We start from the raw sequence: 13,600 nt of genomic DNA, 5'->3' as shown, positions 1-13,600 counted from the left end.
CGATTCTTGTACAGTAAAATTCTGTACATTATTTTCTCAGTGGCTTGCAAAAACAGTCAGCCTTGGTTACTTAGGCTTATGATTTTTTAAATTCCCCATAGTCTATTGTGGCTACAGAAGGAAGACTTTAAGTTTCTGGTCCTTCTCTCAGCTCTAGACACAAAAACATTTTCTTAACTGTTGCTGTGTCCTGGTCTTTAAGGCTTCTCTCTGCGGAGAAATTTCTAATTTCTAAATCCTTTGTATTTCTTGGACAAGGATTTTAATTTTGGAACTGGACACTAGCAGATACAGTGAAGATGACACAGATGGTGAGGTTAAAGAGGTTTTAATGAAGGGGGAGTGAAGGGCCTGAAGCTCAACAGGAGAAATTCTGCCGGCAGCAGGAGAGAACAGACTGGAGATCTAAAGATGCAAGTGAATTGGAAAGATGGAAGGCAACTGGAGGGTGACTTTGTATAATGGGTGTAAACCCATATGGAAAAGATATATATAAACCTTATGAAGTTTGTATCTGTCTTGTGTGAAACTTGTATGAAAAGCATACAAGAGTGAAAACAGATATAAGATCCCTTGAAAAATTATATAATGAAACTTGTATGTTTTGGATACTTACTAAAACAATATATGAAAGTAATGAGAAAGTTTCATGAGTAAATTATATAAACCTTATACGATTCACTATATGAAGTAGGCCACAAAATAAATACAAGTCTAACATTAACTGTCAAAACCAAATGTAAACGTTGTACTTCAAACTGTAGCAGCAATAAGGCTTACGACAAAAATATATTAAATATATAAATAAAAGAAATTTCCAGGTTTGAATTTTAGCATCATATGAAAATAACAGTGAAGACAATTCAAACAAAAATAAACACAGGACTGTCATATACATTAGTGTATAAAACTCAAAATGTAAACATGATTCTTTTCATGCTTAAATATCTAAAATATATATTTTATATAAATATATATATATATTTATATATATTTATATATATATATAAATATATATAAATATATATAAATATATAAAACCTATAACAAGCAAACAATACATTCCAAGAAGGAATTACAGCATACAAAAACTAAACAGTGCTTCAAAATGTTTGGCCCATCTTGCTGAATCTCAGGGAATTGCCTTTAAAGGTTGAGAGCCAGGAATACAAGTTGGTCAACTCTTTCTGGTTTAAGTGCAGACCTTTGGCATGTTACAGTGTTTCCACTTGTACTGAATGCCCGCTCTGAGGGTGCACTTGTGGCAGGAATACACAGGTATTTTTTAGCCAGCTTAGCCAATAGTGAGAAATGTGCCTCATGCTGCTTCCACCAATCCAGAGGGTTTGTTTCTTGGCAAGCTTCCAAGGTTTGGAGATATTGATTGAGATCCTTTTCAACTGACTCTCTAGTTGACAGAGGGGCTGTTTGGCATTGTGTTGTTTTTTTTTTTTTAAGTAGCTGCTCAAACTCTTCCTTTGTCTCTTAGCACAAACCTCTGGATCATCTTTAGAAGCTCCAGCTGATGGAAGGGTGGCTGCCTCTGCTGAGCCACCAGGTTCTCCAGTTCTGACAAAACTCTGGTCTTGATGTTCGCAACCTTCTCCTCTTAAATATATTTTGTTTTGAAACGAGGGTCAACAAAGGAGGCCATGTCAAGCAGCTCCTGTGTGGTTTGGTCATCATATTTGTCATTTAAATAATTCAGGATGCCCTCTTTGATGGTGGTGGTCAGCTGTGTGTCGTCATCCTGAGGCTTAAGCACTTGAGTGTTAAAAAGATGACACACTGGTATAATGCTCCCCAGTTAAAGCATCTGTAAATTCCGTGAGAGGACTCAGAGCTTTATTCAAGGATCCAAGAACATCCATGTCCTGCCATGTCAGGACTAGATGTCTTGTTTTTTTGTCTGCACGGAGAACCTGTGAGAGCGCTTTCTCTTGCTCTATAACTCTGTTAATCATATGTTGCAGGGAGCCCCACCTGGTAGGGGTGTCTGTGATAAGCTGGTGAGCAGGTAAGCCCAATTCTGCTTGAACCTTGGCCAGTTCACGTCGTCTTTTCCATGAATTGGAGAAGGCACTCACCAATCGCTTGCAGACACCAACTGCTCGTTCCACCTGAAGTAGTTTCAAATTCCTCTCTGTGTAAAAAAAATGTAAGATACATATATTTATTGGTTACATTTTAAGGCAGAAGTAAACAATTTTTAGGCTACATTCTAGTAAAATGTTAGTTTGCACATTGTAGTGCGGCGCACGGGGCAATCCGCGGTAACTCGTTAACGGAGATTTGCCGTGTTAATGCAGTTGTGGCGTAAAGGTAATTTTAACAAGATTAACGCTGACAGTAAACGCTGCAGGGAAAATGATGCCTTAAGCAAATTGTTTTGGTAGCAATTAATCTTCCAAGCTTTTAACATGCTCGTTTAAATAGTACCTTTAGAACTGTAATATCCTACGTGGCCTGCTATTGTTTATTATTACTGAAATATAATTTTGCATTTAGACACTCGCCATAAGTAGGTGGAGACGGTGACCAAAACACTGTAAGCGTGTCCACTCATTCTGCTGAAGCAGTGTTGCCAACTTAGCGACTTTGTCGCTATATTTAGCGAGTTTTCAGACCCCCTTAGCGACTTTTTTTCTAAAAAGCGACTAGCGACAAATCTGGCGACTTTTTCTGGTATTATTGGAGACTTATTTATGACGACTTTTTGACGTGAAAACGCATATCGCTCACCCCTCACCCGTGCCAAAGCGCTCACAGGCGGAGGATAGTCCTCCCCCAGCTGCTATCAGGGCAGAAAACGTTCACACCTGTGCGTCCAAACGGCAAATGAATCGCGCATGAGCGAAGCCTCTGCTCCAGCACTGACTGTAATGCAGTCAGTTCTTCCTTTACTGTTATGTTGTTTTGTGGATCACAAGGTTTAAAACTACTTATAAACACACACACTCACACACAAAGTAACTCCACCAGAGTGCCAATTTCGGGTCACTTTTGCCGGATAAAGGAGCAGGGTTGGAATTGTGACATTAAAAACACAATAATTGCTAAAATAAATTTAATTTGTAGTTCTAAATAAATTCTAAATGCATTTAGGACGTTTTTTACTCACTTTATGTCTCTTCCACGATGTTATTTCTCTCTCCAACAACGTAGGTTACAATTACATTAGCATGACCAATTATGCAAATTAGGTGATGACGTCATTTGGCAACTTCTAGCGACTTTTAGGACAGCCAATAGCGATTTTCCTTACTAAGGAGTTGGCAACACTGTTGTTTGCAGCATTATCCGTAGTGACACACACTAGACGATCCTCATGCAGTCCCCACGACTCAAGAGCTTCCCTGAGGCCTCTGGCTATCATTTCTCCTGTATGATCATCAGGAAAATAACTTAAAAAGTCTTAAAAGTCTGCAAACATCGACTGCAGAGTGTCCAGTCTCGGATGAAATGCACTGTCAAGCTCATATCAGGATGTGTTGTGCGGCTCGTCCACATATCCGTTGTTGCAGCGTAGCATGCAATGTTGCGGACTTCACCCTCTACTTTGGCCCTACACTCGTAATATAAACGAGGCAACTCAACTTGTGTGAAATGTTTTCGGCCGGGAATTATGTACCTGGAGTCGAGCAGTTTTATTAATGCGCGAAACCCCTCTTTCTCAACGGTGTAAAAGGGGACCATATCTTTGCACATGTAAGTTGTAATGGCCGCTGTTATGTCCTTCCATCTTCGCGAGTCTTTCTTATAAGCCGTCACACGGGCAAAAGCCTGTTCTAACGTTAGAGTCCGTAGTGTATTTTGAGCACCTGGCGGCTCTTTTTTGCCTCTCAGTTGTAAACTCTGCATGCTCGCTGTTCTGAAGGCAGGACTGTGATGCGGTTTTCTCCCTCGCCACTAGAGGGCGCGGCCGTTTTGTGAGTAATGTTTTGACTGGGATGAAAAATGGTGTTCGTGGAGGCAGTGTGAATCACAAGTTATGCTCGGGAGCAGTTTATGTGGGTTCAATGAGAGTGTGCGTCCATAAGACTGGTGAGTTACAGGATATTTCTTGTGTAAGAAGGATAGCCTGTATGTTTTATCGCTCTGGACATCCTCTGTTTGTACATTTTCTATAAGCTAAGTTATCGCTAAGCTAAGCGGGCTAAGCTAAGCTAAGTTCGCCTAGGCCAAACTGAGTTTGGTTTGAGTTGGTGATTTGTTATGTGTATTTACCTTCTTTAGTTGGCTTCATAAGTGAGTAGGGCACAAGAGTTAAGTGATAGGAAGATGTTTATGTTCTTTGTTGCCAAATATGGTTCAGACTATAGGTAAAGGCCGCCAGCTTAGTAGTAGGGCCTATAAGACAAGTATGTGGCTGTAATATGTTATATGGTGATTATTGTTGTCTATAATTTGATTGTAATTTGTGTTCTGTTTTTCCATTCTGTTTGTAGAACCACACACATACCCACACTCACGCAAAATCTGCCATTAAAGAGCTGAACGATCATCCCCTGTCCTCGTTATTTTCTGGAGGGTCATAGTGGCACTTGACCTGTGCACACCCTGCGATCACCACTGTAGAACTGAACCTCATATCAGAAATCATCATAACACTCGCTCATGTGCTTTTTGCAGAGGTGGTAGAAGAGGTTTGTCGTGTTGGAGTCTGTGGTAGCGATCGGTTTGCAGCATAATTTGCACAGTACCGTTTTCTGGTCTGTGTCAGACTCTTCAAATCCAAACCATCTCCATATTACAGAGGTAGCCCCTCGTTTAGGAACAAGGTCCTTCTGTGTGGAGCTACCTGGTGTTGCCTCGTCTTCATCAGCCATGCTAGTGTGTCTGCATCCACGTGGTGGCCATCAAAACAATGAAGAAAATATTGCCGTAAACAGTTTATTTTGCAACACCACGAAACAAACGATAGCGTAATGTGCAGCTATATACGTTTTCATATCATCATCATCCGATATATATCGTTATATTGAACAGCCCTAACTCACTTATGGTACTGCATTCTTTCTATCGAATAAAAACTGTCAGTGACTTTGTACCGCAGTATATACACAACAGTTAAGATAATGTAACCATAAACGATAAAACAAGAACATCTAAACAGCAGCACATGTCGGGAGAGAACTAACTGCTCCCCCAACACGCCACAATATCTTTAAAGGTCTGCAAGTAATAAGGCTGAAAATTCATTTTGAATGCCCAGGAACTTTGGACCCTCAGGCAGCACTGCATTAAAAAACAGGCAAACAGGCATGGCTTTGTCATGAAAATCACTGGCCTCAGGAACACACACATAGAATCATTTTTACAACACATTTTAGAGTGCTATTGTAGTCATTTGAGATATTTCGGTTACATTCTCTGCATATTCATTTATTCTCTTTTAGTCCCATTTTTGGCATCCATCCCATCAACTTGTGAATGACATTCTTGCAGATTTAGCAGCTAAACAGTTGCTGCTGTAGAACATTCACTACTAAACAGAACTGACAAGAGGTAGAGACAGTTTCTCTACCTTGCAAAAAGGTACTGATAAATTTCAGAACTGGAGCTGAGAGCCCAGATCCCCCCTCCAAAAAAAGTACCAGAAACTCACTGCAAGAAAGTTGATAACAATTAGTAGTAAATTGAGTAACTGAAAGATTAAAACAATTCTTTGAAATGCTAAAAAAACAAAAAAACAAAACAAATTAAAAACAAAAACCTCTTACTAAGTAACAAACTATTACAATCAGCCCTGAGAAGCAGCTGGGAAGTCATCAGGGAGATGCAGATGCAGCTGGGGTTGAAACACAGACTTTTGAGCTGTCAAATGATGCAGAGAACATGATCGTTTTAGATGCACAATTCCTACAGTTTTCAGTCTAAAGAAGGGACACATTTTGCAGGATTTAAGACGAAAGCTTCGACTACGTGCACAGAGATTCACAACCAATTGGAACACCTAAGAACCGAGGAACACACACAAACCACTGCCAGTCGGGTGAGGAAGACTTTTTGTTCCCCAATACAATGCTATAGAAAATAATCCCAGTAACATCTATCCATCCACTGCTGCGTTTCAGGTTTGCCTTGAGCCCTCCTCCTATTAAGGCATGCCTGAGACACCTCACCCAGGAGGCACGCGGGAGTCAGATGCCTAAACCACCTCAATTTCTAAAAATACATTTTTTTAAAAATCCAGTCGCCTAAAAGAAAACAAAAAGATCCTGTTACCTGATGAATCAAAGTTTCAGATTTCAGTCAGTGGAAGTTATAAGGAGATAAATAAGAGATCAAACTTACAATGAAACACGGTGGTTGGAATTTTCTGTGTGGATTTGCTTAGCTTGAGTTAGGCACCTGTACTGAATTCTACTCTGACCGAGTGGAAGCAGCACTCCTCTTCAGACACATGCTTAACCTTCATCTCTGTGGAGAAAGGATTCATGCTCCTGCAGGATAATGAGCCCAAACATACCTTAAAGCTTTGCAAAAATGACTTGAAAACCAAAAAAGACCAGGAAGTGCTCACTGTAGTTGACATTGACTTCATAGACACTTGATCACAAACCTACTGAGCATGTATAGAGGCAGTTAGAGACTTAGGAAACCAAATTATGACACTGTGAGAGTCTCTGGGTAACAGATAAATCACGCTGGGATAAAATTGCTGAGCTGCTGTCCTTTAAGAGAAAGAGGGGACAAGTCAAAAACACACGTCAAAATTCATGTACATTTTAACCTTTAAATTGCTGTTAATAACAATAATATTACCTTTGAAACAAATGTAAAACAGTATTATCTTCACTAGTGGTGTCAGTCACTGGTTTAAATAAAGGGCACTCATGAATCCTATCACTGTCCTATCGCTATTGAAGAGGGAAATATGACTACTGATGATGATTTTGCTGAAGCATGTGCTGAATTAATAATATTATGGGCACTATAAATAACCTAAGCCATGCGTAATAGATGCGCATAATGACAGATGAAAGTCCACTACCTCCTTTCCTGTTCATTAAAAAGACTGACAGAGCACACAAAAGTATTGATATGCAAACAGGTCATAAAGGTTGTGTCTAAATCCAGTTCTGGTCGTAGATGCAAGTGGAATGGATGTCAGACCTCCCAGCTGCAGTATTAATTTGTAAATCAGACTGACGGATATCTGCTTTCAGAAATTTCTAGGAAAATGTCAGTCTTTGTGCACACATCTTTATCTTTATCTGGAACTGGTTTGCTGGATATTCAATGGAGTTTATCAGGTGTGAAAACATACTTAGGCCCTCGATATATAATAGGGAAATTAACCCTTTAAGACCTACCATAGAACCAAGTCTGCCAGAGCTTACTTTATATTTTTACATGCTGTAGAGCCATTTTTGGGAGCTTTTCAAGTTGCTATACGTCAATACAACTGTTATAGCCCATATTTTAATAATATGTCTGCATTAAGTCCATAGTAATTACATTAATTGCAAAAAAGTGCAATAAACTACAAAAAAATTAAAATCGTTTTTGTTTGTTTTTTTTTACATATATTTCTACTTGGAGAAATTTAAGAGGCTTATCCCTCAAAACTTTAAATACAAAAAAGTTGCAAAAAATAGTTTACAACAACAGGAAATTTATTTTGAGTGTCTTCATAGTTTTATTTTTGAGATACACCAATTTTTATATACTGCAGGAAAAACGAATAACAATGCAAAGAAAACAGCATGTGCATTAAAATAAACTATTTCCAGCAGTGCAATTTGACTTCTAAGCATCACAGAAACTATTCAGAAAAGCACAAAGTCAAACATGACTTATAAAAACACCAGTATATGCTTTTAAGGCCTACAAGTAAAAAACTATATTTTGTGCGAAAATGACATCACTTCCGGTTTCGGACAGGAAATGGTGGACATGTGGTCGCTCGCACTGACGTCTATTTCAATGTGGGAAGTGTTACAAACAGCTGATCGGATCGGCAAAGCGTGTTTCTGGAATATTATGTTTTTGTTGCTGCAAGCGCTTTTTATGCAATTTTTGCAAAGCTATATGTGGAAGGAAACTGTGACCTAGGACAAGCTGATGTCATAAGATGTAAGTACAACTCCTCAGGTTTCATATGCAAAAAAATTATTGCGCTAGCTTACGTGGTTGCAGTGCTACCGGGATTTTAAAATAGTTACGCAAAACGGAGCGTGTCCACTCTGACTGGCTTTAAAGGGTTAAAAAGCCCAGTATCTGAAGAGACTCCAATTTGTGGTTCCAAAGAGAGCTTTCTGAATTATACAAAGGGTCTATAGTCTTTGTGAGAAATATTGCCATGTGTTTGGGTTATTTAAACCACAATTACAGTTTTAGGACTGATGCACTTTCTTTGATCAGTAATGTATTACTGGGCAAGTACCAACTCCAAAATAACAACTGCAATGTGATGAAATCTGTACTGAAACAGTGAAATATGGAACACTCAGTATTCATAACATACTGACCATGTAATCAAACACAAATATAGCCTCCACCCCTGTGTCCTAATTACTTTGTTGACTTATTAATGAGAACCAATTAAGATCTCAACTTTAGTTCCATGCTAAACCAACCATAACTGCTGAGTAAATCTGTTCAATGATTATAACAAATAACTTACAACACAATGATTCATGCATAAGGAAAACAGAAACAAAAACGCTGCATAAAGGTACCTTTGACCTTGTGTGCAAGGGTCAAGAAAAAAAAGATGTCTCTGCAATAGATCGTTTGCTTGCAGTTCAATTTACTATAGAATCGAATTGTTCAGTTTAAACAGTATTTCTTATCAAATCCCAGCGCACTTCTACCTTCGGTAAATGGCACAAACCGTGTTCTCTTCTTATCTCATGTAATGATTCTGCCTATTTAAGAAATATACCTTTCTGTAGTTTTTGAAGCCCTTCAGGCAAAAATCTACACGAGCTCTTCTTTTGTTTCTGTAATCTTACTTCAATCAGTTTTGTAAATGCAAAGATTTTTATCCTGAGGCTATATACACTTGGAAACATGCAGCTTCACTATTTAACTTCATTAAGAGACAAAAGCTGGAGTGTTTTATTAAATGAGGAGCAACGAATTGATATTTTCTCACACCAGTCGCAGAATGTACTGCATACTTTCATCTGTTGTGCCTTTTAACACTAGAAAGAATGATCAAATTGATTGTGCATGTTCTGTTTAACACTGTGTTTGTCCTTTTGTTGTTCTGTCACTGTGTTAATCAATATGTCTTGATAAGATCTAAAAACAACAACAACAAAAAAAAAATCTGTATTGGAGTTGATCCAAATGTATCTAAATGGTTTGTATCGGGTAAATGGTGAAACTGCTCTCTTTAACTAGTTAGTAGTGACGGATGTGTCTGTCCAGTCTAAAAATCAAGTGCAAGCCAACTCCCCAATCAAATCAGACCTGGAGGCCATACATGCATCATAAAAAGCCTGCTTTAATTGAGAGCATTTATATAGTGCTTTCCAAGCCTTATTGACCACTCAAAATGCTTTACACTACAAGCTACATTCATCCATTATTAGTGGGATTTTCCTGACACACACACACACAGGCAGTTTTTAGGGTTCAATACACTGTTACATGTAGAGGAGAGAGGCTTGGGGTGGGATCAGGGCACTGACTTGTTGATTATTGAACGATGGGGTATAGGGCTATAGGGCTCACACAAACGCACTCTTTATTAGGACGCAAGCTATAAAATTCCAGGATCTGGTGAAGTTTAAAACAGTGCAAATAATATATAAGGCAAGGAAAGGGATGCTCCCAATCGAAATAAGTAAATGGTTCTTAGAAAGAGAAGGGAGGTATAATTTTAGAGGGAAGTGGAATTTAAAATTACAAAGAGTAAGAACAACATTGAAAAGGATGTCTATTTCAATAGCGGGAGTTCAATTCTGGAATGAGTTAGAAGAAGAAATAAAGGTCAGTAGTAGGGATGCAACGATACTAATTTTTTCAAATCGATACGATACCGATACTTGGATCTGAGTACTTGCCAATACAGAGTACAAAAAACGATACTTCTACCACACACACACACACACACACACACACACACACACACACACACACACACACACACACAAATACAATTAATTGGAAGACAGGTTTTATTATATTCCCTGCCGATAAAAAATAAAATCTTAATAAAAATGACCACAAAAAAATTTCAAGTGAAAAATAAACACTTCTGTTAAATTATTGCAGAGTCTCCACATTGTAATTTTACAAAATATCACTGAACTATTGGCACTGTCTCGAGCTTTCGGAATAATAAATAAACACTTCTGTTTAGAATAAAATAAATACAAATTAGGTTTGAGAATAAAATAAACTTTTAAATTATTGCAGAGTGTCCATATTGTAAACAAAGAAACAAAATAATTATTATTAAATAAATAATAAAATATAAAAAATTATAAAATAAATAATAAATAAAATAATAATTGTCCCCCTAGTGGCCAATCTAAAAAACTACAACAGGAATGACAAGCCACCCTCTGACTAATGAAATAAGTTAGTATCGGTTCATGGTATCGGTTAACTTTTACGAGTATGAGTACACACACATTTTACAGTATCGCCCCGATACCCGAAACCAGTATCGGTATCGGTGCATCCCTAGTCAGTAGTGATATAAACCAGTTTAAAATAAAACTCAAAAAAGAAATTTTAAATAAGTATAAGAATGAAGAAAATGCAATTAACCCAAGACAGCAGTCAAACTGATGATTATTTTCTTCTGCAAATTAGCAAATCTAAATATAGTTTAGTTGAACATGAGAAAATATGTTTTTTGTGATGTTATGTTCTAAGTTGAAGGCGTTGTATATGTTTTTGTTGTTCAAATTTAGACGATGAGGATGTAAACCTGAGGGGGTAGGGCTAAATAAGTATATACTTCTGCCTACTCCTTTTCAAACAACTGCATTTAATGATTTTATGAAACGTTGGTGAATGTAGAATTAGAATTAGAATTCAACTTTATTGTCATTGCACATGCACAGGTACAGGGCAACGAAATGCAGTTTGCATCCATCCAGAAGTGCTTTAGTGATATAGTTATATTACAATATATATTAGCAATAATATAGATATGTAAGTATGTTACAGAAATGGGTCTATTATGGTATGTTATAATGTACACGGTATGAAGTATGTTATGAATATTCTATAACTATAAGTATGTACAGGCTGTAGTGAGTACAAGCTATGTACAGGCTATGAACAGGATATAAATATGAAATAAAAAAAAAAACTATACAGAAATCTGAGATATACAGTTATACAGAAATGTGAACTATGCAAGTTATAAACAGTTGTAGGATTAAAAATTATCGTATGATTATTTACACAGAACTATACAGTAGTGCAGTTAAGATAAGTGAGATATGTGGATAATTTCTACAGAGGTATATAAAGTGCTAGTGATTGTGAATGGTGGTTCAGTTCATGTTATTATTGTGTGTTTGAGGGTACGGTTGTCCATTGTGTGTGTGTGTGTAGGTGGTTGTGGGTGTGTGTATGTCCAGTCCATGAGTTTAACGTGGGTCAGATGTCAGGAGACAGAGTTCAGGAGTCTGACAGCTGTGGGGAAGAAGCTGTTCCGGTACCTGGTGGTCTTAGTCCGGAGTCCGGAATGTATATGTTTGAAATAAAAAAGAACTGAACTGAACTGATGTACGTCCTCAGCTATAGTTGACCCAGACAGACATTTAGTTTTATAAAGTAATATTATCATATAAATAGTTAAAAAAATATGTTAAGTCCACTTTGTGGTAACTTTAAGAATGTCTGGTTTCATACCCAATGTGTTATATTACTTTTTTGTCTTTAGCTAAAATATCACTATAGGAATATGTATCGAGATAACCAAGAGGCTAAACTCACTGCGAGGCTCATGTTAGGAATCACTCAGAGTGAAGTGGCAGAGTGAGAGCTCTTCTTTTCAGATGAATCTACTCACCATGAAAGGACACAGTTGTTGTTAACTATTGTTAACTAATTTAATAAAAAATGTGAAACCTCAGTTTTAGTACTTTGGCCGTCACCATTTTGGTTTTGGATGAGAGGGTGTACCAGCTACCACTAGCAAGCTTGGCTAAAAAAGCTGCACCCATACACTATATAGAGATTTAATGCTCAGGTACACATATCTGCTAATTAGCAAGGTTGTTATCGTTAACGAAAACTAACGAAATAACGAAAACTAGAAGTGAAAAAACATTTTCGTTAACGGAAATAAAAATAAAAACAAAAAAAGGAAAACTAACTAAAACTATAATGAGTGTTCACAAAACTAACTAAAATTAACTGAATTTATAGCAAAAATGTGTTTAGTTTTCATTGATGTGTGCGTGTCATACAATAGTCAAGGGTGAAAATGAAGTTTAGTTTACAGATTTTTTTCTTGCTGTCTCATTATGCCAGCAGGTGGCAGCACGTTAGTCGAGTAGTCTGTGTTGCTGCTCCGTCCACGCGCAGAATCATGTCAGGAAAAGTCGGGAGCCAGAGTCCAATTTGGGATTACTTTGAATATGACTGTGTTTTGGATAAAGCAAGTGTCTTGTAGTGGAAAGAGACAAATCATGAGGGACATTTCTAAAGGGAAAAAAATCCCACAAACCTTAAAGTGCACTTGAAAAGCTCACACAAGAAGGCTAACCTAGCTTACCTTGAGAAGGTAAGGGAGCACACTCAACCCTCATCCCCAGAAACAGAAGCTAACCCCAGGCAAGGCAGCGTGATGCATCCCGAGACAACAGGACGGGGATATCTACACAACTGTGTGAGTCAATTGCCTTCAAAAAGTTTATCAATTCACTTGAACCAAAATTACGAACACCCGGTGCTGCGAGAGTTAATAGTCTCATTGGGGCCAAGATATACATTTTATAGTTGCCTGGTATCAATGGTTGTTCATCTGCCTTTATTTATTTATTTATTTATTTAAAGAACCCATAGGTGGGAATGTGATTTGTCTGTCTCTGCGTGTTAGCCCTGCGACAGACAGGCGACCTGTCCGGGGTGCAGTATGGTAGCTGGAATAGCAACATACCCAAGGATGAGCAGAAGAGAATGACTGATATGATGAAACTGGGACTTTGTTACGCTTAATTATTGCAAACACGACTAAAACTATAACTGAAACTAATCAAAACTAAACTGAAACGAAGGATTTTCAAAAAAATAAAAACTAAACTAAACTAGCAAACAATTGGTAAAAACTAATTAAAACTGATATAAAATTGAAAATCTGAAGTCAAAACTAAATAAAAATAAAAACTAATAAAAATTGCAAAACTATTAAAACCCTGCTAATTAGTGTCAATTTAGTGCCACTAAAAATGCTGAAATACCACAAATACAATCAAGATGTCCAGTGTCTATAATAAGTGGAGATCAAAATTAGCAGATGTAGGCACAGCTGTTAATCAAGGTGTACACAACTTTAATTTTAAGCCTTAGCAGTTTCATAATACATGACTTATCCATTTAACTCCCCATAGGGTTAGTATGAAAGAAGAAATTAGGTATGAGTTTAAAATGGTTTTATGAGAAGAACGATAACATT

General features: G+C 37.5%; 1 protein-coding gene across 1 annotated transcript; it reads right to left on the bottom strand.

Annotated features, from left to right (window-relative positions):
- Positions 1 to 3,281: 3,281 nt before the first annotated feature.
- Positions 3,282 to 10,662, bottom strand: LOC146526189 (E3 SUMO-protein ligase ZBED1-like). Its single transcript, XM_085161416.1, has 3 exons — positions 4,612 to 10,662; positions 4,228 to 4,240; positions 3,282 to 3,909 (listed from the first exon to the last, which is right to left on the bottom strand). The coding sequence occupies exons 1-3, from the start codon at positions 4,827 to 4,829 to the stop codon at positions 3,406 to 3,408; spliced, it is 735 nt and encodes a 244-aa protein (XP_085017542.1). The 5' UTR covers positions 4,830 to 10,662; the 3' UTR covers positions 3,282 to 3,405.
- Between the last annotated feature and the right edge of the window lie 2,938 nt (positions 10,663 to 13,600).

This window comes from Neolamprologus multifasciatus, chromosome 1 (genome assembly GCF_963576455.1).
Source record: "Neolamprologus multifasciatus chromosome 1, fNeoMul1.2, whole genome shotgun sequence".
NCBI classification, from domain to species: Eukaryota; Metazoa; Chordata; class Actinopteri; order Cichliformes; family Cichlidae; genus Neolamprologus; species Neolamprologus multifasciatus.
The sequence above is the reverse complement of the archived record's forward strand: the minus strand, read 5'-3'. Positions and strand labels throughout refer to the sequence as shown.

What these genes read in the sequence shown, in the direction of transcription:
- LOC146526189 (XM_085161416.1), bottom strand. Translation starts at nt 4,829, where the DNA reads ATGGCTGATGAAGACGAGGCAACACCAGGTAGCTCCACACAGAAGGAC.